Source organism: Arvicanthis niloticus, chromosome X (genome assembly GCF_011762505.2).
Source record: "Arvicanthis niloticus isolate mArvNil1 chromosome X, mArvNil1.pat.X, whole genome shotgun sequence".
In the NCBI taxonomy this organism is placed as follows: domain Eukaryota; kingdom Metazoa; phylum Chordata; class Mammalia; order Rodentia; family Muridae; genus Arvicanthis; species Arvicanthis niloticus.
This window is the reverse complement of record NC_047679.1, coordinates 13,230,041-13,250,664: the sequence shown is the minus strand read 5'-3', so window position 1 is coordinate 13,250,664 and position 20,624 is coordinate 13,230,041. Positions and strand designations below refer to the sequence as shown.

General features: G+C 48.4%; 2 protein-coding genes across 2 annotated transcripts; one reads left to right on the top strand and one right to left on the bottom strand.

The window, feature by feature from the left end:
- Window positions 1-2,107: 2,107 nt before the first annotated feature.
- Window positions 2,108-3,845, top strand: LOC117694707 (polypyrimidine tract-binding protein 1-like). The gene is made up of 2 exons (XM_034485683.2): window positions 2,108-2,418; window positions 2,513-3,845. Exons 1-2 carry the CDS (start codon window positions 2,285-2,287, stop codon window positions 3,843-3,845), a joined length of 1,467 nt encoding a protein of 488 aa, XP_034341574.1. The 5' UTR covers window positions 2,108-2,284.
- Window positions 3,846-12,306: 8,461 nt separating this feature from the next.
- LOC117694710 (polypyrimidine tract-binding protein 1-like) lies at window positions 12,307-14,043 on the bottom strand. Its single transcript, XM_034485684.2, has 2 exons — window positions 13,636-14,043; window positions 12,307-13,551 (listed from the first exon to the last, which is right to left on the bottom strand). Exons 1-2 carry the CDS (start codon window positions 13,864-13,866, stop codon window positions 12,307-12,309), a joined length of 1,476 nt encoding a protein of 491 aa, XP_034341575.1. The 5' UTR covers window positions 13,867-14,043.
- Window positions 14,044-20,624: the final 6,581 nt, after the last annotated feature.

Below are 20,624 nucleotides of genomic sequence, written 5' to 3'. Positions count from 1 at the left end.
CTGGCACCAGAGCTACAACATTTCCTGATGCTGTGATCAGAGTCTTGTAGTATTAATTACTTGCCCATTGTTTCAGGGGGCTGATAGCCATAGGAACAAGGCAAAGAATCTCCCTTCAGAACATCAGCTGTCCTGTAAGGTGGTTATGTAAACATGACTACACACACATACACACACACACACAACACACACAGATATGAACACTGATGTACACATACATACTGTACTCAAGCTGTAGCCCTGAGACTTAGGTGGTGGTTTGTGTCATAGTCATGTTCACAGCCTTTTCACAGCTTAGAATGCTGCTTTGGGTCAATCCTGGCCATGTGCAACTTAACATTAACCTTGACTGATTCGTGAAGAGCATCTGCATATCCAGTTCATTTTCTCTGGATTTCACAAGCCAGTTTACCAATCCCCAGCCTGGAGGGTCAGACTTCTCCTGTAAGTCTAGTCACTCCTGCAGTCACACTGCAAGTCCACAGGTGGGATTTTTATAGATGGGAGTGGCACGGGGAATCACAGGAAGAATTTCACATTCTCTTTACCAGGCAACAGCTCTTCCTAGGAGAACTAGTCTTCTCATCTCTGAGAGGATTACACCAAATCAGATAGGTAGCAACACAAAAGAAGTAGTTGCAGTAGTTGCGTTTAAAGAATCCATTAAGAAAAGGGTATACACATTCTCTTCAGGTCTCCTTACTATTCTGTTTGGAGTAGCAAACTCCATCACCTTCAGTACCTATTTGGAAAAACAAAGGGAAGAATACCTTGTTTTTCTCAAAATCTTCCAAGCTTTGGAGAAAGGTGTTTTACATGAGCCCTGTGAGCAATGGGTCTTTCTCAGCAAGGATATTATCAGCAGTGAATAGGGAATGAATACGGCTACATCTCAGCAACCTCAGGAGTAAATACCTCCACATCTCACCAACTCTGACGGGATGGAGTTGTACTTACCATCCAGAATGGAGCCCTCCTTCACACCCTGAGAGATGGAAAAGACCCACAATGCTCAAGTTAACTGGAGGACAAAGAGTTGTGCCTAGCAAGAGACGACATTCTTCCCGACTTTCAGATACTGGATACTAATACATAGGCTACATTCTGAAACTTAACCCTTAGTTTAAAAAGGGATCCAGTTGAATAACTCTGCAGCAGAGGGTCCCCTGGATTTCTGTGGCTCCATTCCCAAACCCGGTGACTCCCTCCTCCTCAAGTCTTCCAGCTAAAACATTAAGACTACCCCGGACTTATTGGCATCTCCTCCACTCTGCACACAGCACAATAGTCTCTTTGAGAGAATGCCCATGGCCACTTCTTTGTGATACATTGTAATTTAGCACCTTTATCTCTTCCTGTCTTGCTGAAACACTGCAGACTGCAGCTAAAACATGATGCTTTTTAAGCAAAACAATACAACACCCAAAGGGAAGAGGGTTCTAGCAATCAGTGGTTGAACATCTGATGTACATTTAAGGAACAACATAAGGTTGTTTTCAGGTACCTTTTTCAGTCCCCTTCTTGAAATTCAGGATGCCGCTATTTGATGAATACTGTATAGCGGCAGATTTTCAAGGAAAAAATAAAGTAAAGCTGTGGGTCTTAATGGATAAGCTAACAGGCATAAGATTTGAGAAATTATATGTGTCCATTCCTCCATTCCAGGCAGCATATATGGGGAACGCACAAGCACACGCGTGCTCGCGCGCCCACACTCTTGCGCGCCCACGCGGACACACACACACAGACAGAGAGACAGACAAGAGAGACAGACAGACTCACAGAAAGACAGACAGACTCGGAGGCTGAGGCAGAGGGTGAAACCGAGAGACCAAGAGAGACACACAGAGAGACAGAGAGTGGCCCCAGGATGCTGAGAGGAGCTTCTCAGTGTTCTACTCTGGAGACACGTGACTCTAATCAGGCCAACAGTGTATCCAGGCTGCCTGGGCTAGTCCCTCCCCTCCACTCCATCTTCTGCAGTTCTGCTCTGTGTGCCTGAGACACAGCAGTTGGTTTAGGGCTGTGGTCCTGGGAAGTCAGTCTTCTCTCTGCCTGCATCCAGAACCAAGCTGCTATCATGAGCAGGAAGTTGGCCCCCACAGACAAAGGAAATGACAGCAAGAGGTTCAAGGGGGACAGCAGGGGCACCCAGGGCCCCTCCAGAGTGATCCACCTCCACAGGCTGCCAAGCAGTGTCACGGAAAAAGAGATTCTCTGTCTCGCGCTGCCTTTTGGGAAGGTCTCCAACCTACTGTTTCTGAGGGCGAAGAACCAGGCCTTCATGGAGATGAGCACAGAGGAGTCCGCCAACACCATGGTCAACTACTACACCTGGATGACTCCCGTGCTGTGTGGGCAGCCCGTTCACATCCAGTTCTCCCACTACAAGGAGCTCAAGGTGAGCAGCCCCCCCCAGCCAGGTGGCCGCCCTGAGTCAGGTGGCTGCCCCTAGCAGGGCGGCTGCCCCAGGACAGGCTGCCGCCTCCTCTGGCCAGGCTGCTGCCCCCAGCCAGATGGGTGCCCAGCCGTGGCTGCCAGCTGAGGACCGGTACCAGGCATGGAATGTGGCCTCGGCCACCCCTGCCTCTGCTGTGGACACGGGGTTAGTGGTGGCCGGACAGGGCTCTGTGCTCAGGATCACTGTGGAGAACTACTTCTACCAGGTGACCTTGGAAGTGCTTCACCAGCTCTTCTCCAGGTTTGGCACAGTTCTGAAAATTATCCTGTATACCAAGAACGACCTGTTCCAGGCGCTGTTACAGTATGCTCACGCGGGGAGTGCCGAGAGTGCCAAGCTGTTCTTGGATGGGCAGAACATCTATGACGCCTGCTGCACACTGCGCATCTCCTTCTCCGAGCTCACCAACCTCATAGTCAAGTACAACAATGACAAGAGCCGTGACTACACGCGCCCAGACCTGCCCTCAGATGACAGTCAGCCCTCGCTGGTCCAGGTCCGGAACATGGCTGCAGCCTTCTCTACACCTGCCACGACCTCAGCTTCTCCCTATGCAAGCACTGCATCACCTCACACCTTTGAAATGCCTCAAGCTGCAGGCTTGACCATCCCAGAAGTGTTTAAGACCCTGGCGCCCCAAGAACTATCAGAAGTCTTTAAGGCCCTGGGCCCCAAAGCCATACCAGAAATGGCCATGGAATCATCATCTTCATCCATAGCAGCAGCAGCAGGGGCGGCGGCAGCACCTGGGGCAGAGAGCTCAGTGGTCACCTCAGGCTCCCCAGGTGTGGGGAACCCTGTGCTCCTGGTTGCCAACCTCAATCCTGAGAAAGTCACACCCCAAAGCCTCTTCATCCTCTTTGGTGCCTATGGCAATGTGCACCGAGTGAAGATCTTGTTCAACAGGAAGGAGACCGCGCTAGTGCAGATGGAAGATGAGAGTCAGGCTAAGCTGGCCCTGAGGTACCTGAACGGGCACAAGCTGTATGGGAAGGCTCTCTGCATCCTGCTGTCGAAGCACCAGAGCGTGAAGCTGCCCCGGGAGGGCAAGGAGGACCAGAGCCTCACCAAGGACTATGTCAACTCCCCGATGCACCGCTTTAAGAAGCCCGGATCCAAGAACTTCCAGAACATCTTCCCGCCCTCAGCCACCCTGCACCTCTCCAACCTACCCTCCACTGTGTCTGAGGAAGAGCTCAGGAACCTCTTCTCCAGCAAGCTGGGCGCTGTCAAGGCCTTCAAGTTCTTCCCCAAGAACCACAAGATGGCGCTGATCCGGATGGGCTCTGTAGAGGAGGCCATCCAGGCTCTTGTAGACCTGCATGGTCACCTCCTAGGCCAGAACCACCACATGCGAGTCTCCTTCTCCAGGATCACTATCTAGAGGGCCCGGCTGGGATCTCTGCAGACAGCTTCCACCACTAGAGAAAAGGTCACTTTAAAAGCAACTGGACCCTACCTTAACAGAACAGAGATTTGTGTTAATAGCTTTAGAGAGAGAGAGAGATCAGCCACTTACTTGGTTTTAGAAGGACTGACTATGGTCACCTTGCTGGCAAGGTGAGGGCCCAAGCAGCCTCGTTTTGTTTTCGCTAGCAAAGGCCCAGCACTGCCCTGTGGAGCTCCAGACATTTGGCCACAGCAGGTGCTCTGGACTTCAGGACTGGCACTTTCCTGCCCTTGAGACCTGCCTGCCCCCAGGCTACTGCTAGAGATTGAAGGTGAAGTGAACTCCAGAGACTTGTGTGTTGGAACTGGTGGTCACCAGCTGGTAGAACTCTTTTGAAAGGCTGTGGAACCTTTAGGAGGAGGGGAGTCTCTGGGAAACTGGCCTTCAGGCTCAGTAGCCCGACCCCACTTCCTGTTCTTGCTCTGGGCTTCCTGACTCCACTTGCAATGCCAACAGCCAGCCTCCTGCTCTTGTTCGGGCTCCTGATCCTGCTACCATTCCTTCGCCACCAAGGTGAGACGATCCCTACCCTTCCCCATCCCTCCTTCATGGCTGGGTCATTGTTCTTAAGCAAGGAGACAGGTCTCCAAGGCAGAACAAGATTGGAGAGGGGCATCGCTAGGATAAACCTGACCACGTGGCCTGCAGGGCTTTGGAACTGGTCTGGGGGAGGAATATGGAAGGGTTTGGAACTTTGGGCTGAAAGGGGCCTACGGTGCTCAAAGGGGAGCTACGTGGGCCATTCTGGTGGGGCTTTGGTAGACCAGGATGCCAAGAGAAATCCAGACCCTGGAGGCCCAGCTTGTAAAACAGTTCCAGAGGGAGAATAAGACTCCTTTGGGAACTGGGCTGGGGGCATTTGTGTGACATTCTGACAAAGACTCTAGCTGCATTTTGAGTGTGTCCTGAGAACCCCAGTGGGGCAGAATTCAAAAGTAATCAGCTAACAATTAGTTTGTTAGGAGAAGCTTAGAGACAGGATGGCATTCAGGCTGTGTGTCCTTGTCACTGCTCACTGCTCTCACATGGGTCTGCAGAGACAGAGAGCAACACGTGGAGCACAAGGGTGTGGAAATGTGCAGAGTGTCATGGAAAGAAAGAGTCCAAAGTTACAGACCAGATACAGCTGTCCTCTTTTAAGGAATTGGCCCCAACACAGAGAAGGAAGCCTTGTGGTCTACTCTGACACAGTAGGGATGGTGCCCAGAGGGCAAGGCCCTGCCCACTGAAGGGCTGCCACTCATAAAAGTGAAACTGTATGGGAAACAGGAAGGCACTGAGGGTGTCTCCTGCTCAGAGACACCACCCCAGAAATCCATTTGCACTGACTCAGCCAGCAAGGTGGACAGAGATCACTACTGCTTTGGTCTCGGGGGACCATAGGACATCTCAAGCTGATGTGCCAACATCCTTCTGCTGCCACTGGCATTGCAAGCAAGCAAAATTCAAGGCTGGGGGATAATAGAGCTTTGGGTCAAGGGTCAGTGAAGCCCTTGACCTACTGAGCCTACTCAGTCCGGGACTAAGTAGGCAAAGTGTGGCAGGCAGCAGGATCAGATTCCCTGCAAGCAGGCCTCTGGTTGCTGTTACAAAGCTGTGGGGGCAAAGCCCTGTTCGCTATGCAGAGCCCAGGAGGTAGGAGATGCCAAGAACATGCCAGGGCCATCCCCGGAGACAAGCTAGTGGCATAGAGCTGAGCCAGCCCCAGAGAGTGGCTACATGTGTCCCACATGGCAGAGCTGGAGGCTTAGGGCCAGGGAGGACCTCTGGAACCAAGATGGTTCTCACAGGTGCTCCCCCCCACACACCCCCACCCCCCCCCACCCCGTTCATTAATGGGCACGAAGGGGCAGCAGGGTTTGGTGTATCCCCTGCTTGCTGGGTTTCAGTCTTGCTTTGGTCTGGTCTTTCTTTGCTGTGTCCCCTGGTGTGCCATTGTGTGCTGGAAGTATGTAACCTGTCTTTGATTTTACAGGGGCTCACACAGTTAAGATATGGCCTTGAGTCTCAGAAGAGACTTGGAGTCCTGAACACCTGTGGAACTGTTAAAGACCATGAGTGCCTTTGAAGTCAGAATGGTGTTGCTTGCATCATGAAGTGGCCATGAGACTACTGGGGGCGCCAGGAGCCGAACGCCGTGGTCAGAGTGTGCCTGAATGCTTCTTCCTCAGCTTGCAGAGCTCTCTTGGAAGGTGGCAGCTCTTTCAGAGGTGAAACTTTGCTGGGGAGACTGAGTCAGTTGGGGCCAGGCCTTGTGCTTCCATAGCCCAGGCCAGCTTCTTATCCTCTCTCTGCCTCACGACTGGGGTGCAGAGTGACCAGCCTCCTCACACCATTGCCACCAGGCCTTCCCTGTTGCAATGGACTGTATCTCCTCGGACTGCAGAGACTAATAAACCTTTCGTGCACTCAAACTTCTTCTCGCCTCGTATTTGATCACAGCAGTGAGAGAAATAACTAATACAACTATACCCCCACCTTAACTACCTGAGCTGAGGTTGGGCTCTCCTCCAGGTGAACTTGCACTCCTGCCTGATGGCTGGGGTAAGCAAGGCCTTAGGGCAGCAGGTTTCAACCTGTGGGTCCTGACCACTGCACAGCCCCCCCCCCCCCACCTTCACAAACACCCTGGAGGTACGTCCAAATGACCCTTTCACAGAGGCCACCTGACACCATCTGGTTACACAGATCCCTATATTATGATTCATGGCAGTAGCAAAATTACAGTTATGCAGTAGCAACAAGGGTAATCTTATGGTTGGGGGTCACCACAACACATGTTAAAGGGTCCTAGCATTAGGAAGGTTGAGAACAGCATGCTGCCTTAGGGAACTGGGGAAGGCAGCAGGGGCTCCATGAGACAGCTTAAACTTTCAAATGCTAGCTATCATGTCAACAATTGCTCCTCAAACTGCTCGCCACTGCCTAGGTGAAAATAAGCCAGGCTTATCACTGTTCAGCTAAAGATGAGCCAGTGGTTGGGGCCTCAGGTGACACAATGATGAAGAGCAAACAGATGAGAGTAAATACTACCAGCTGTGCCTCCCTGACCCAGCGTTAACAACCGCTAAAAGGTGAGCTCACGGTGATAAACGGGGTGAGCTATCTCCTATCTCAAACACGCATCCTGCCTTTTTGGACCTCACGGGACAGCCTTTAGCTGACTACAGAAGTTGACCTGACCCGGCGATATCAGAGGGGGGTTAATTATTGCTTCTTTGGTTGGCCCAAGGAAGTGGAGCAGTTTTTGTGCTTGAGGCTCAGGTCAACCTAAACAGAATGAGGATTTCATGCCCCACTTGAATAAATGCCCCAGTGGATAAAGACTTGAGGTACCTGGTTCCTTCTCGTCTCCTGGTGCATTTATCTTTGACACGCCAAGGTTGATCCTTCTACTTGGTCTTTATTAAATGAAAACTCGATGATCCTTTCCTATGATCTCTCTGCCTCCTTCTTTGAGAAGGCAGATGCAATGCTGATCTAAGGCAGCTTTTAGGCAACTCTACTCAGTGACCAAGGTGTGATTCTCCAGTTCTCCTGTAGGCAGATTCGATTCGGGTGCAGGGGCTCAGATATCTCATGATGGATGCACTCACACAGGGTATGATACCCTGGCTCATGTTGTATCTTTAGGCATTCTCTCTCTCTCTCTCTCTCTCTCTCTCTCTCTCTCTCTCTCTCTCTCTCTCTCTCTCACCATCTCCTGCTTCCTAACACACTTGTTCCTCTGGCAAATGGCTGGGCTCCTCCTCTGGTGCATTCTCACAGTGAGGCTCTTGTAGCTTGACTTATGTTGCTTGATAAATCAACGTGTCCAAAACAACTTTGCAGGAAATGGTTTTTGTGGCTTGCTCAGCCTGCTTTCTTATGGAACTCAGGACCATGGGATCTCTTATTCATAAAAGATCTTCCTTCTTAAAAGACAGTCCAATAAGGGAAGCAGAGAAAGAGAACAGGAAGTGGGGTGAGATAATAAACTCTTAAAGCCTGCCCTCAGTGACACATTTCCTCCATTTCCTAAGGGTTCCACACCTTCCCACACAGTGCTACCAACTAGGGACCAAGCTTTGAAGTACAAGAGCCTATGGAAGACATATGTCATATAAACTTCTATTATTACCCAAATCTCCATATGCTCATGGCTGTCTCATGATGAAAAATGAATTTAACCCAACTTCAAAGTTTCACATCCTCTTTAGCAATATCAACACTGCTCAAGAATCCAAAGTTCAAAAGCCTATTTTTAGACTCAAGGTAGTCCCTTACCTATGACCCCTCTGCAACACACACACACACACACACACACACACACACACACACACACCCCTCTCTCCTTAAGTCTGAAAAGGCAGCCTTTACAAAAGGCATCTCATACCATTTTCCCTTTTCCGTTCTTTTAAGTGAAACATGAAGATGTCTATTAGGATGCTCAAGAATGAACAGTACATTAGCACACATAGGCCTAGCCCTTTGCCAAAGGAACAAGTGTGTGAGGAAGCACGTAGAGACTAGGGGTAAGGACAACATGGTCAGACAGAAAAACGAAAGCATTTAGGTCCTAGAGAGGCCAAGAAAATCAAGGAAAGGGGTCAGAGAAACAGAGGGGAAGAGGAAAAGGTGGGGTGGGGCAAGAGGGGAGGGAGAGAGAGAGAGAGAGAGAGAGAGAGAGAGAGAGAGAGAGAGAGAGAGAGAGAATGCCTAAAGATACAACATGAGCCAGGGTATCATACCCTGTGTGAGTGCATCCATCATGAGATATCTGAGCCCCTGCACCCGAATCGAATCTGCCTACAGGAGAACTGGAGAATCACACCTTGGTCACTGAGTAGAGTTGCCTAAAAGCTGCCTTAGATCAGCATTGCATCTGCCTTCTCAAAGAAGGAGGCAGAGAGATCATAGGAAAGGATCATCGAGTTTTCATTTAATAAAGACCAAGTAGAAGGATCAACCTTGGCGTGTCAAAGATAAATGCACCAGGAGACGAGAAGGAACCAGGTACCTCAAGTCTTTATCCACTGGGGCATTTATTCAAGTGGGGCATGAAATCCTCATTCTGTTTAGGTTGACCTGAGCCTCAAGCACAAAAACTGCTCCACTTCCTTGGGCCAACCAAAGAAGCAATAATTAACCCCCCTCTGATATCGCCGGGTCAGGTCAACTTCTGTAGTCAGCTAAAGGCTGTCCCGTGAGGTCCAAAAAGGCAGGATGCGTGTTTGAGATAGGAGATAGCTCACCCCGTTTATCACCGTGAGCTCACCTTTTAGCGGTTGTTAACGCTGGGTCAGGGAGGCACAGCTGGTAGTATTTACTCTCATCTGTTTGCTCTTCATCATTGTGTCACCTGAGGCCCCAACCACTGGCTCATCTTTAGCTGAACAGTGATAAGCCTGGCTTATTTTCACCTAGGCAGTGGCGAGCAGTTTGAGGAGCAATTGTTGACATGATAGCTAGCATTTGAAAGTTTAAGCTGTCTCATGGAGCCCCTGCTGCCTTCCCCAGTTCCCTAAGGCAGCATGCTGTTCTCAACCTTCCTAATGCTAGGACCCTTTAACATGTGTTGTGGTGACCCCCAACCATAAGATTACCCTTGTTGCTACTGCATAACTGTAATTTTGCTACTGCCATGAATCATAATATAGGGATCTGTGTAACCAGATGGTGTCAGGTGGCCTCTGTGAAAGGGTCATTTGGACGTACCTCCAGGGTGTTTGTGAAGGTGGGGGGGGGGGGGCTGTGCAGTGGTCAGGACCCACAGGTTGAAACCTGCTGCCCTAAGGCCTTGCTTACCCCAGCCATCAGGCAGGAGTGCAAGTTCACCTGGAGGAGAGCCCAACCTCAGCTCAGGTAGTTAAGGTGGGGGTATAGTTGTATTAGTTATTTCTCTCACTGCTGTGATCAAATACGAGGCGAGAAGAAGTTTGAGTGCACGAAAGGTTTATTAGTCTCTGCAGTCCGAGGAGATACAGTCCATTGCAACAGGGAAGGCCTGGTGGCAATGGTGTGAGGAGGCTGGTCACTCTGCACCCCAGTCGTGAGGCAGAGAGAGGATAAGAAGCTGGCCTGGGCTATGGAAGCACAAGGCCTGGCCCCAACTGACTCAGTCTCCCCAGCAAAGTTTCACCTCTGAAAGAGCTGCCACCTTCCAAGAGAGCTCTGCAAGCTGAGGAAGAAGCATTCAGGCACACTCTGACCACGGCGTTCGGCTCCTGGCGCCCCCAGTAGTCTCATGGCCACTTCATGATGCAAGCAACACCATTCTGACTTCAAAGGCACTCATGGTCTTTAACAGTTCCACAGGTGTTCAGGACTCCAAGTCTCTTCTGAGACTCAAGGCCATATCTTAACTGTGTGAGCCCCTGTAAAATCAAAGACAGGTTACATACTTCCAGCACACAATGGCACACCAGGGGACACAGCAAAGAAAGACCAGACCAAAGCAAGACTGAAACCCAGCAAGCAGGGGATACACCAAACCCTGCTGCCCCTTCGTGCCCATTAATGAACGGGGTGGGGGGGGTGGGGGTGTGTGGGGGGAGCACCTGTGAGAACCATCTTGGTTCCAGAGGTCCTCCCTGGCCCTAAGCCTCCAGCTCTGCCATGTGGGACACATGTAGCCACTCTCTGGGGCTGGCTCAGCTCTATGCCACTAGCTTGTCTCCGGGGATGGCCCTGGCATGTTCTTGGCATCTCCTACCTCCTGGGCTCTGCATAGCGAACAGGGCTTTGCCCCCACAGCTTTGTAACAGCAACCAGAGGCCTGCTTGCAGGGAATCTGATCCTGCTGCCTGCCACACTTTGCCTACTTAGTCCCGGACTGAGTAGGCTCAGTAGGTCAAGGGCTTCACTGACCCTTGACCCAAAGCTCTATTATCCCCCAGCCTTGAATTTTGCTTGCTTGCAATGCCAGTGGCAGCAGAAGGATGTTGGCACATCAGCTTGAGATGTCCTATGGTCCCCCGAGACCAAAGCAGTAGTGATCTCTGTCCACCTTGCTGGCTGAGTCAGTGCAAATGGATTTCTGGGGTGGTGTCTCTGAGCAGGAGACACCCTCAGTGCCTTCCTGTTTCCCATACAGTTTCACTTTTATGAGTGGCAGCCCTTCAGTGGGCAGGGCCTTGCCCTCTGGGCACCATCCCTACTGTGTCAGAGTAGACCACAAGGCTTCCTTCTCTGTGTTGGGGCCAATTCCTTAAAAGAGGACAGCTGTATCTGGTCTGTAACTTTGGACTCTTTCTTTCCATGACACTCTGCACATTTCCACACCCTTGTGCTCCACGTGTTGCTCTCTGTCTCTGCAGACCCATGTGAGAGCAGTGAGCAGTGACAAGGACACACAGCCTGAATGCCATCCTGTCTCTAAGCTTCTCCTAACAAACTAATTGTTAGCTGATTACTTTTGAATTCTGCCCCACTGGGGTTCTCAGGACACACTCAAAATGCAGCTAGAGTCTTTGTCAGAATGTCACACAAATGCCCCCAGCCCAGTTCCCAAAGGAGTCTTATTCTCCCTCTGGAACTGTTTTACAAGCTGGGCCTCCAGGGTCTGGATTTCTCTTGGCATCCTGGTCTACCAAAGCCCCACCAGAATGGCCCACGTAGCTCCCCTTTGAGCACCGTAGGCCCCTTTCAGCCCAAAGTTCCAAACCCTTCCATATTCCTCCCCCAGACCAGTTCCAAAGCCCTGCAGGCCACGTGGTCAGGTTTATCCTAGCGATGCCCCTCTCCAATCTTGTTCTGCCTTGGAGACCTGTCTCCTTGCTTAAGAACAATGACCCAGCCATGAAGGAGGGATGGGGAAGGGTAGGGATCGTCTCACCTTGGTGGCGAAGGAATGGTAGCAGGATCAGGAGCCCGAACAAGAGCAGGAGGCTGGCTGTTGGCATTGCAAGTGGAGTCAGGAAGCCCAGAGCAAGAACAGGAAGTGGGGTCGGGCTACTGAGCCTGAAGGCCAGTTTCCCAGAGACTCCCCTCCTCCTAAAGGTTCCACAGCCTTTCAAAAGAGTTCTACCAGCTGGTGACCACCAGTTCCAACACACAAGTCTCTGGAGTTCACTTCACCTTCAATCTCTAGCAGTAGCCTGGGGGCAGGCAGGTCTCAAGGGCAGGAAAGTGCCAGTCCTGAAGTCCAGAGCACCTGCTGTGGCCAAATGTCTGGAGCTCCACAGGGCAGTGCTGGGCCTTTGCTAGCGAAAACAAAACGAGGCTGCTTGGGCCCTCACCTTGCCAGCAAGGTGACCATAGTCAGTCCTTCTAAAACCAAGTAAGTGGCTGATCTCTCTCTCTCTCTAAAGCTATTAACACAAATCTCTGTTCTGTTAAGGTAGGGTCCAGTTGCTTTTAAAGTGACCTTTTCTCTAGTGGTGGAAGCTGTCTGCAGAGATCCCAGCCGGGCCCTCTAGATAGTGATCCTGGAGAAGGAGACTCGCATGTGGTGGTTCTGGCCTAGGAGGTGACCATGCAGGTCTACAAGAGCCTGGATGGCCTCCTCTACAGAGCCCATCCGGATCAGCGCCATCTTGTGGTTCTTGGGGAAGAACTTGAAGGCCTTGACAGCGCCCAGCTTGCTGGAGAAGAGGTTCCTGAGCTCTTCCTCAGACACAGTGGAGGGTAGGTTGGAGAGGTGCAGGGTGGCTGAGGGCGGGAAGATGTTCTGGAAGTTCTTGGATCCGGGCTTCTTAAAGCGGTGCATCGGGGAGTTGACATAGTCCTTGGTGAGGCTCTGGTCCTCCTTGCCCTCCCGGGGCAGCTTCACGCTCTGGTGCTTCGACAGCAGGATGCAGAGAGCCTTCCCATACAGCTTGTGCCCGTTCAGGTACCTCAGGGCCAGCTTAGCCTGACTCTCATCTTCCATCTGCACTAGCGCGGTCTCCTTCCTGTTGAACAAGATCTTCACTCGGTGCACATTGCCATAGGCACCAAAGAGGATGAAGAGGCTTTGGGGTGTGACTTTCTCAGGATTGAGGTTGGCAACCAGGAGCACAGGGTTCCCCACACCTGGGGAGCCTGAGGTGACCACTGAGCTCTCTGCCCCAGGTGCTGCCGCCGCCCCTGCTGCTGCTGCTATGGATGAAGATGATGATTCCATGGCCATTTCTGGTATGGCTTTGGGGCCCAGGGCCTTAAAGACTTCTGATAGTTCTTGGGGCGCCAGGGTCTTAAACACTTCTGGGATGGTCAAGCCTGCAGCTTGAGGCATTTCAAAGGTGTGAGGTGATGCAGTGCTTGCATAGGGAGAAGCTGAGGTCGTGGCAGGTGTAGAGAAGGCTGCAGCCATGTTCCGGACCTGGACCAGCGAGGGCTGACTGTCATCTGAGGGCAGGTCTGGGCGCGTGTAGTCACGGCTCTTGTCATTGTTGTACTTGACTATGAGGTTGGTGAGCTCGGAGAAGGAGATGCGCAGTGTGCAGCAGGCGTCATAGATGTTCTGCCCATCCAAGAACAGCTTGGCACTCTCGGCACTCCCCGCGTGAGCATACTGTAACAGCGCCTGGAACAGGTCGTTCTTGGTATACAGGATAATTTTCAGAACTGTGCCAAACCTGGAGAAGAGCTGGTGAAGCACTTCCAAGGTCACCTGGTAGAAGTAGTTCTCCACAGTGATCCTGAGCACAGAGCCCTGTCCGGCCACCACTAACCCCGTGTCCACAGCAGAGGCAGGGGTGGCCGAGGCCACATTCCATGCCTGGTACCGGTCCTCAGCTGGCAGCCACGGCTGGGCACCCATCTGGCTGGGGGCAGCAGCCTGGCCAGAGGAGGCGGCAGCCTGTCCTGGGGCAGCCGCCCTGCTAGGGGCAGCCACCTGACTCAGGGCGGCCACCTGGCTGGGGGGGCTGCTCACCTTGAGCTCCTTGTAGTGGGAGAACTGGATGTGAACGGGCTGCCCACACAGCACGGGAGTCATCCAGGTGTAGTAGTTGACCATGGTGTTGGCGGACTCCTCTGTGCTCATCTCCATGAAGGCCTGGTTCTTCGCCCTCAGAAACAGTAGGTTGGAGACCTTCCCAAAAGGCAGCGCGAGACAGAGAATCTCTTTTTCCGTGACACTGCTTGGCAGCCTGTGGAGGTGGATCACTCTGGAGGGGCCCTGGGTGCCCCTGCTGTCCCCCTTGAACCTCTTGCTGTCATTTCCTTTGTCTGTGGGGGCCAACTTCCTGCTCATGATAGCAGCTTGGTTCTGGATGCAGGCAGAGAGAAGACTGACTTCCCAGGACCACAGCCCTAAACCAACTGCTGTGTCTCAGGCACACAGAGCAGAACTGCAGAAGATGGAGTGGAGGGGAGGGACTAGCCCAGGCAGCCTGGATACACTGTTGGCCTGATTAGAGTCACGTGTCTCCAGAGTAGAACACTGAGAAGCTCCTCTCAGCATCCTGGGGCCACTCTCTGTCTCTCTGTGTGTCTCTCTTGGTCTCTCGGTTTCACCCTCTGCCTCAGCCTCCGAGTCTGTCTGTCTTTCTGTGAGTCTGTCTGTCTCTCTTGTCTGTCTCTCTGTCTGTGTGTGTGTGTCCGCGTGGGCGCGCAAGAGTGTGGGCGCGCGAGCACGCGTGTGCTTGTGCGTTCCCCATATATGCTGCCTGGAATGGAGGAATGGACACATATAATTTCTCAAATCTTATGCCTGTTAGCTTATCCATTAAGACCCACAGCTTTACTTTATTTTTTCCTTGAAAATCTGCCGCTATACAGTATTCATCAAATAGCGGCATCCTGAATTTCAAGAAGGGGACTGAAAAAGGTACCTGAAAACAACCTTATGTTGTTCCTTAAATGTACATCAGATGTTCAACCACTGATTGCTAGAACCCTCTTCCCTTTGGGTGTTGTATTGTTTTGCTTAAAAAGCATCATGTTTTAGCTGCAGTCTGCAGTGTTTCAGCAAGACAGGAAGAGATAAAGGTGCTAAATTACAATGTATCACAAAGAAGTGGCCATGGGCATTCTCTCAAAGAGACTATTGTGCTGTGTGCAGAGTGGAGGAGATGCCAATAAGTCCGGGGTAGTCTTAATGTTTTAGCTGGAAGACTTGAGGAGGAGGGAGTCACCGGGTTTGGGAATGGAGCCACAGAAATCCAGGGGACCCTCTGCTGCAGAGTTATTCAACTGGATCCCTTTTTAAACTAAGGGTTAAGTTTCAGAATGTAGCCTATGTATTAGTATCCAGTATCTGAAAGTCGGGAAGAATGTCGTCTCTTGCTAGGCACAACTCTTTGTCCTCCAGTTAACTTGAGCATTGTGGGTCTTTTCCATCTCTCAGGGTGTGAAGGAGGGCTCCATTCTGGATGGTAAGTACAACTCCATCCCGTCAGAGTTGGTGAGATGTGGAGGTATTTACTCCTGAGGTTGCTGAGATGTAGCCGTATTCATTCCCTATTCACTGCTGATAATATCCTTGCTGAGAAAGATCCATTGCTCACAGGACTCATGTAAAACACCTTTCTCCAAAGCTTGGAAGACACCTTTGAGAAAAAAAAGGTGGAGTAGAATTTTGGTCCTTCAGTTTTAAACAGATTACAGGTATGATATCTAAATGCCGAAGTGGTTACTGAGCATTTGATACTAGTTGGGGTTTGATCACTGTGCCTTATATTCAATATCGTTAATGCCGGTAAGCACATGAATGGCTTTGCTTTGCAGATTTAAAAACATATGGTTCCATGGTAAATAGTAATTAATTTTGCTGTCTTCTTTGTGTACTATCTGTGTTATGTCTTACCTTAATAAAATAGATGTTAGGGGAAATGCAAGAATGTAGTAAATACAAGAGGGCTCTTTAGGCTGCATTCCATGTTACCATGACTTTTAAAGCTAAAATTCCATCAACTTTCTATTCTTCTTCATGTTTGACATCTATTTCTTCTTTGTCTTTTTTTCCTGAGTCTAATGAGCTACTTTTACCTGATCCAGTGGTTGGAATTTTCCTTCTGGCAAGATCACTTTTGTTTTGCTGGAGAAACTGTCCTTTATTACACAAAGGACCCCTTCGTCAGATTCTGTTTCTCTATGCAGCATAGTATATCAACTCTAAAGCATTTGGTCATAGGGGCTTCAGAGATTGTACATACTAATAATAAATGATTTCAGCAAGATAAAAAAGAAAAAGAGAAGAAAGAAAAAATGATTTTAGCAATCTTATCTTTAAATTTTCAAGTTAAATATTATGATTAGAATGCAATGAATTAGATGTTCCTGGATTTTACCTTTCATCTATTACTGCTCCATTTCCACAGTCCCTCCTGAGTCTCTCAGATCGGTACTTTCACTATTTGTTGCTTTCTGTGCTGAGCTTGATCTGCATAACCCACAGGGTAGTACTGATTAAGGTACATCACAAACATGACCACAAGGGAGAATTGTCATGCAGCTCTAATATGCTCAGAGACAAGAAATTCCCAGCCCTTACAACAAGAAACTGAACCACTGTGCATCTTTGGACATGGGAGTGGGTAGAGATTGGAGTTATGCTGGATGCCTGGAATCTTGAACAGCTACAGTTCACAGCATGTAACAGTTGAGATTTCCATCCTGTGGAGAGGCCTCAGACCCCCTAACTGATAGGAAGGTTGAGGTGGTCAGTGGGATAATGGATGGAATATGGAGCTTGTTACTTGCAGGCTGTAATGGCCCTCCAAGATGCCCTGCTTTTCCTGGACAATTGAAAGGAATACTTGATGTCAAATGCCCCCTGAGCCTCTCCCAAATGAAAACGAACTCTCCAGGGAGAAAGTTTTGTCATTGCTTCATCCTAGGTGGGGAACAGTTATTCTACCTGCCTAAGTCATCTCTGGCCACCCTGCCTTATCTAAGGAACAAACATCCAGGAGAAGTCACATCTCAGGGAAATAATGTGAGAACACTGTGGCCAGAGAAAGGAAAGAGAGCATGAGGTGAAGGTAACATCACCAGAAAAACACCTTTGAGGATCACAGCCTAGAGCTACAGTCCCTCCTACAGACAGGGACTCAGTCTTGTTAAGTATACTTGTCTCTGCCCCCACCACCATGGAGTCATTAGATTAGTAATAAACTAATTTCCTCATTTTTTTTCCTCAGCCAAATGACCTGCACTGACCTGAGCCAATGGTTTGGTTATTTTTTGCTTTCTCTTAGGAATCCATGCAGAGTAACAGGGTGGACTGAACTGTTCCAAATACTTGTTGAGATGGACCTACACTTAGACATCCAGGAAATTCGTCAGTAATGAGTGAATGACAAATTTTAAAACACGAATCTTTCTTAAAACCTGCCTTGAAAGAACTCTTTTGTGTGTGTGTGTTTTCTTTTTTTATTGGATATTATATTTACATTTCAGATTTTATCCCCTTACCCCATTCCCTTCAGCACCCAAGAACCTCCTATCTCATCTCCACTCCTCCTGCTTCTATGAGGATGTGCCCCTACCTACCCCCCCCACTCCCACCTCCTTACCCTCGAATTCCCCCACACTCGGTGTTCACCCTTCATGGGACCAAGGATCTCCTCTCCCACCTATGCCCCACAAGGCCATCCTCCCCTACATATACAGATGGAGTCATGGGTCCCTCCCTATGTGCTCCCAGGCTGGTGGTTTAGACCTTGGGGAGCTCTGGTTGGTTGGTATTGTTGCTCTCCTCATGGGGCCACAAACCCTTTCATCTCCTTCAGTCTTCTCTCTAACTTTTCCATTGGGAAGCCCTTGATCAGTTCAATGGTTAGCTGTGAGCATCCTCCTCTGAATATGTCAGACTCTGGCAGACCGCTAAGGAGACAGCTATATCAGGCTCTTGTCAGCATGCACTTCCTCACATCCACATCAGCATCTACCTTTGGTGACTGCACATGGGATGGATACCCAGGTGGAATGGTCTCCAGACGGCCCCTCCTCCAGTTTCTGTCCCACACTTTGTCTCCATATTTGCTCCCTTGAGTATTTTGTTACTCTTTCTAAGTAGGACCGAGGCACCCACACTTGGGAAAGAATGTAAATTATGAAACTGGGTTTTCATAAAGTCAGTCAAGGAACAAATTAAAATAAATGGCATCTTTTGAATTTTATATGTTTTTGTATTCTAAAAGATGACTGAATGATATATAGTGTTGTTATAACTTGTGAATTAGTGAGATTAATGTCAAGAACATACAGAGTAGTTAGGAACACTGTGCTATTAGGTACTATCACTACAAAGTAAGTGATGCACTGTTATTTGGTGGTAGACTTAAATAGGTAAATATCTATATTGGAAATTGTCTTAGTATTCTACTACTGTGTGGATACACCATGACCAAGACTATTTCTATGAGAAAGCATTTATTTGGGGGGGGGGCTTGATAACAGTTCCAGAGGGTGATTCCAATATCAATGGTTAGTATCATGGTGATAAGCAGAAGGCTTGGTACTAGAGAAGGAGCTGAGAGCTTTGCATCCTAATCTTCAGTCAGAGAGAGACAAGGATAGAAGGAGACAGAGCCTGGTATGTGCTTTTGAATCTCAAAGCCCACCCTCAAGACACATCTCCTCCAACAAGTCCACACATCCTAATCCTCAAGCATTTAAACTTATGAGTCTCTATGGGGAACATTCTCATTTAATCTACCACAGAAAGTCTACGGAATTCACACACACACACACACACACACACACACACAGCTATTTTAATACAGTGCAACCAATATTTTAATAGTGACATTAATGGAATCACATAAATTGTTCAGTTAAAATCAGGGAATCTTTGGCCAGAGAGATGCTCAGTAGTTAAAAGCACCTGTGGTACTTGTGAAGAACTTGGGTTCAATTCCCAGCATCCACATGGTGGCTGACAACTGTCTGTAATTCTAATTCCAGAACATACATAATACACAGACATATATGAGAGCAAAATCACTCATACATAAAATAAATCAATTTGAAAGTAAAATAAAAATAATACCAAAGAGGTTAAAAAATGGAGCAATCAGAAACAAAGAACACATGGAGTAAGAAGAAAATGTTTGCCAGTGACTATGATTCCCATGGATAACAATGCACATTTAAAATCGATATGGCATTGGTGCTCCCATGAAAGCACCAGAACTCACGGTGGGTTATTGGAAAGTTACAATTGATATGTAAGGCACTCATATTCAATACAATGACTAGTTTGGGGTTTTTTTTTTTGTTGTTGTTATTGTTGAAAAAGTATGAAGAAAGCCTCACTCCAAAGAAAGGTATACTAGGTGCATTAATTTCAAATGAAGCAGATGTCAGATTAAGAAATGGCTAAAAGGAAAGATAAATGTTATAAAATAACAAAGGGGTCAATCACCCAAAAGGACATTATTTTTCGAAACATATGTGCCCCAATGGCAGTATTAAAACATATGAGAGAAATCTTGGAGAGTAGCATGGGAGCGTTTACAATGGTAACTGGAGATCTCAACACTCCTCTGCCTGTTATTGATAAATCAGGAAGCAGATGACCAGAAATAAGGTATACAATCTGAACATCACTGGCAGTCAAGTTGATCTGCTTGGCATTTATAGAATTTACTATATCCAAATATAGTAAGATTCAAGTCTTTCAAGGCAACAACAAAAAATTGCAAAGATATTTCATTCTTGGACATAAATCTAATTTTAAAATAGAATAGAAGCAATAGCTGAACTTATTATACCTGATACAATAGTGAAATGGAAACTTAAGGGTTCTTTGGAAAGTCAGTTGTGTTTCATGGTGTTTTGCTGGGGCAAACACATGAAGGAGTGTTTTCCTGAAGTGGACACAGGTGAAAGGCTAAGGCAGACATGTGAAGGAATGATTGGCTGAAGGAAATGCAGGTGAAAGGATGTTCTATTAAATCAAGCACGTGAAAGACATGTGATAAAGGATTCTTCACTAACAACACATATGTATTGGTCTGCCTTACATTCTATAGTTGAGTTCCATTTGTAGGGACTCCACAGAAATGGACCAAAAAAAAAAATTCTGGTGGTGTGTTACAGCTTCTTGTCAACTCGAAGTGATTGGCAAAGTGATGTCAGCTGAAATAAGACTCATGGAGTTTGACTAAGTTAGACTGGACTCATGTGCTGAGGCAAGACCCATGTGATGTTTGGATGGGGTATAAAAAGGATCCAACGGACAGTGACAGAGGCTGATCTTGGCTTACTGGTAGAACTAGCTGTTTAATGTTTGTTGGTCTCCTGTCTTTGCTGAGAGAGGCACACCCAAGAACTTCTGAAGTCCCTTCAGGTCCCTCCTGCTGACTCAGGCCAAAGCTGATGCCTGACTGTCTCTGCTAGGTAGTGTCCCTGCTGCTGATTCATATATGCTATCTCATATAACTGAACTAGACGGTTGATATATCTGTAAAGTGTTTATGAGTGTATTGAGCTGTCCTGTTAACCTATAAACTGAGCTGCCAATTTCCAGACAACACAAATGGGAATTGTTCTAAAGAACCATTTCAAAACAGGTCTAGTTCTCCCTGTACCCTTTCTTTTCCACCACCTCTGGTTGGGGGAGGTTAAAGTGTTTAAGAAACATCATTAAAAGTAGATTTTGAAAAAAATAAAGTTACATAATAATGAACTTTTTTTGCCCACAAGGAGAAATTTTAACAAATTGACACCTTTAAATCTTTTACAGGAATTAAGAAGCTAAAAACATGGTAATTGAGGAGGAAGAATTTCCATAATAGACAGCGGTATGAATAATAAAGTATCAGCAACAAAAATCTCCATGTGGCAGTGCAATAATTT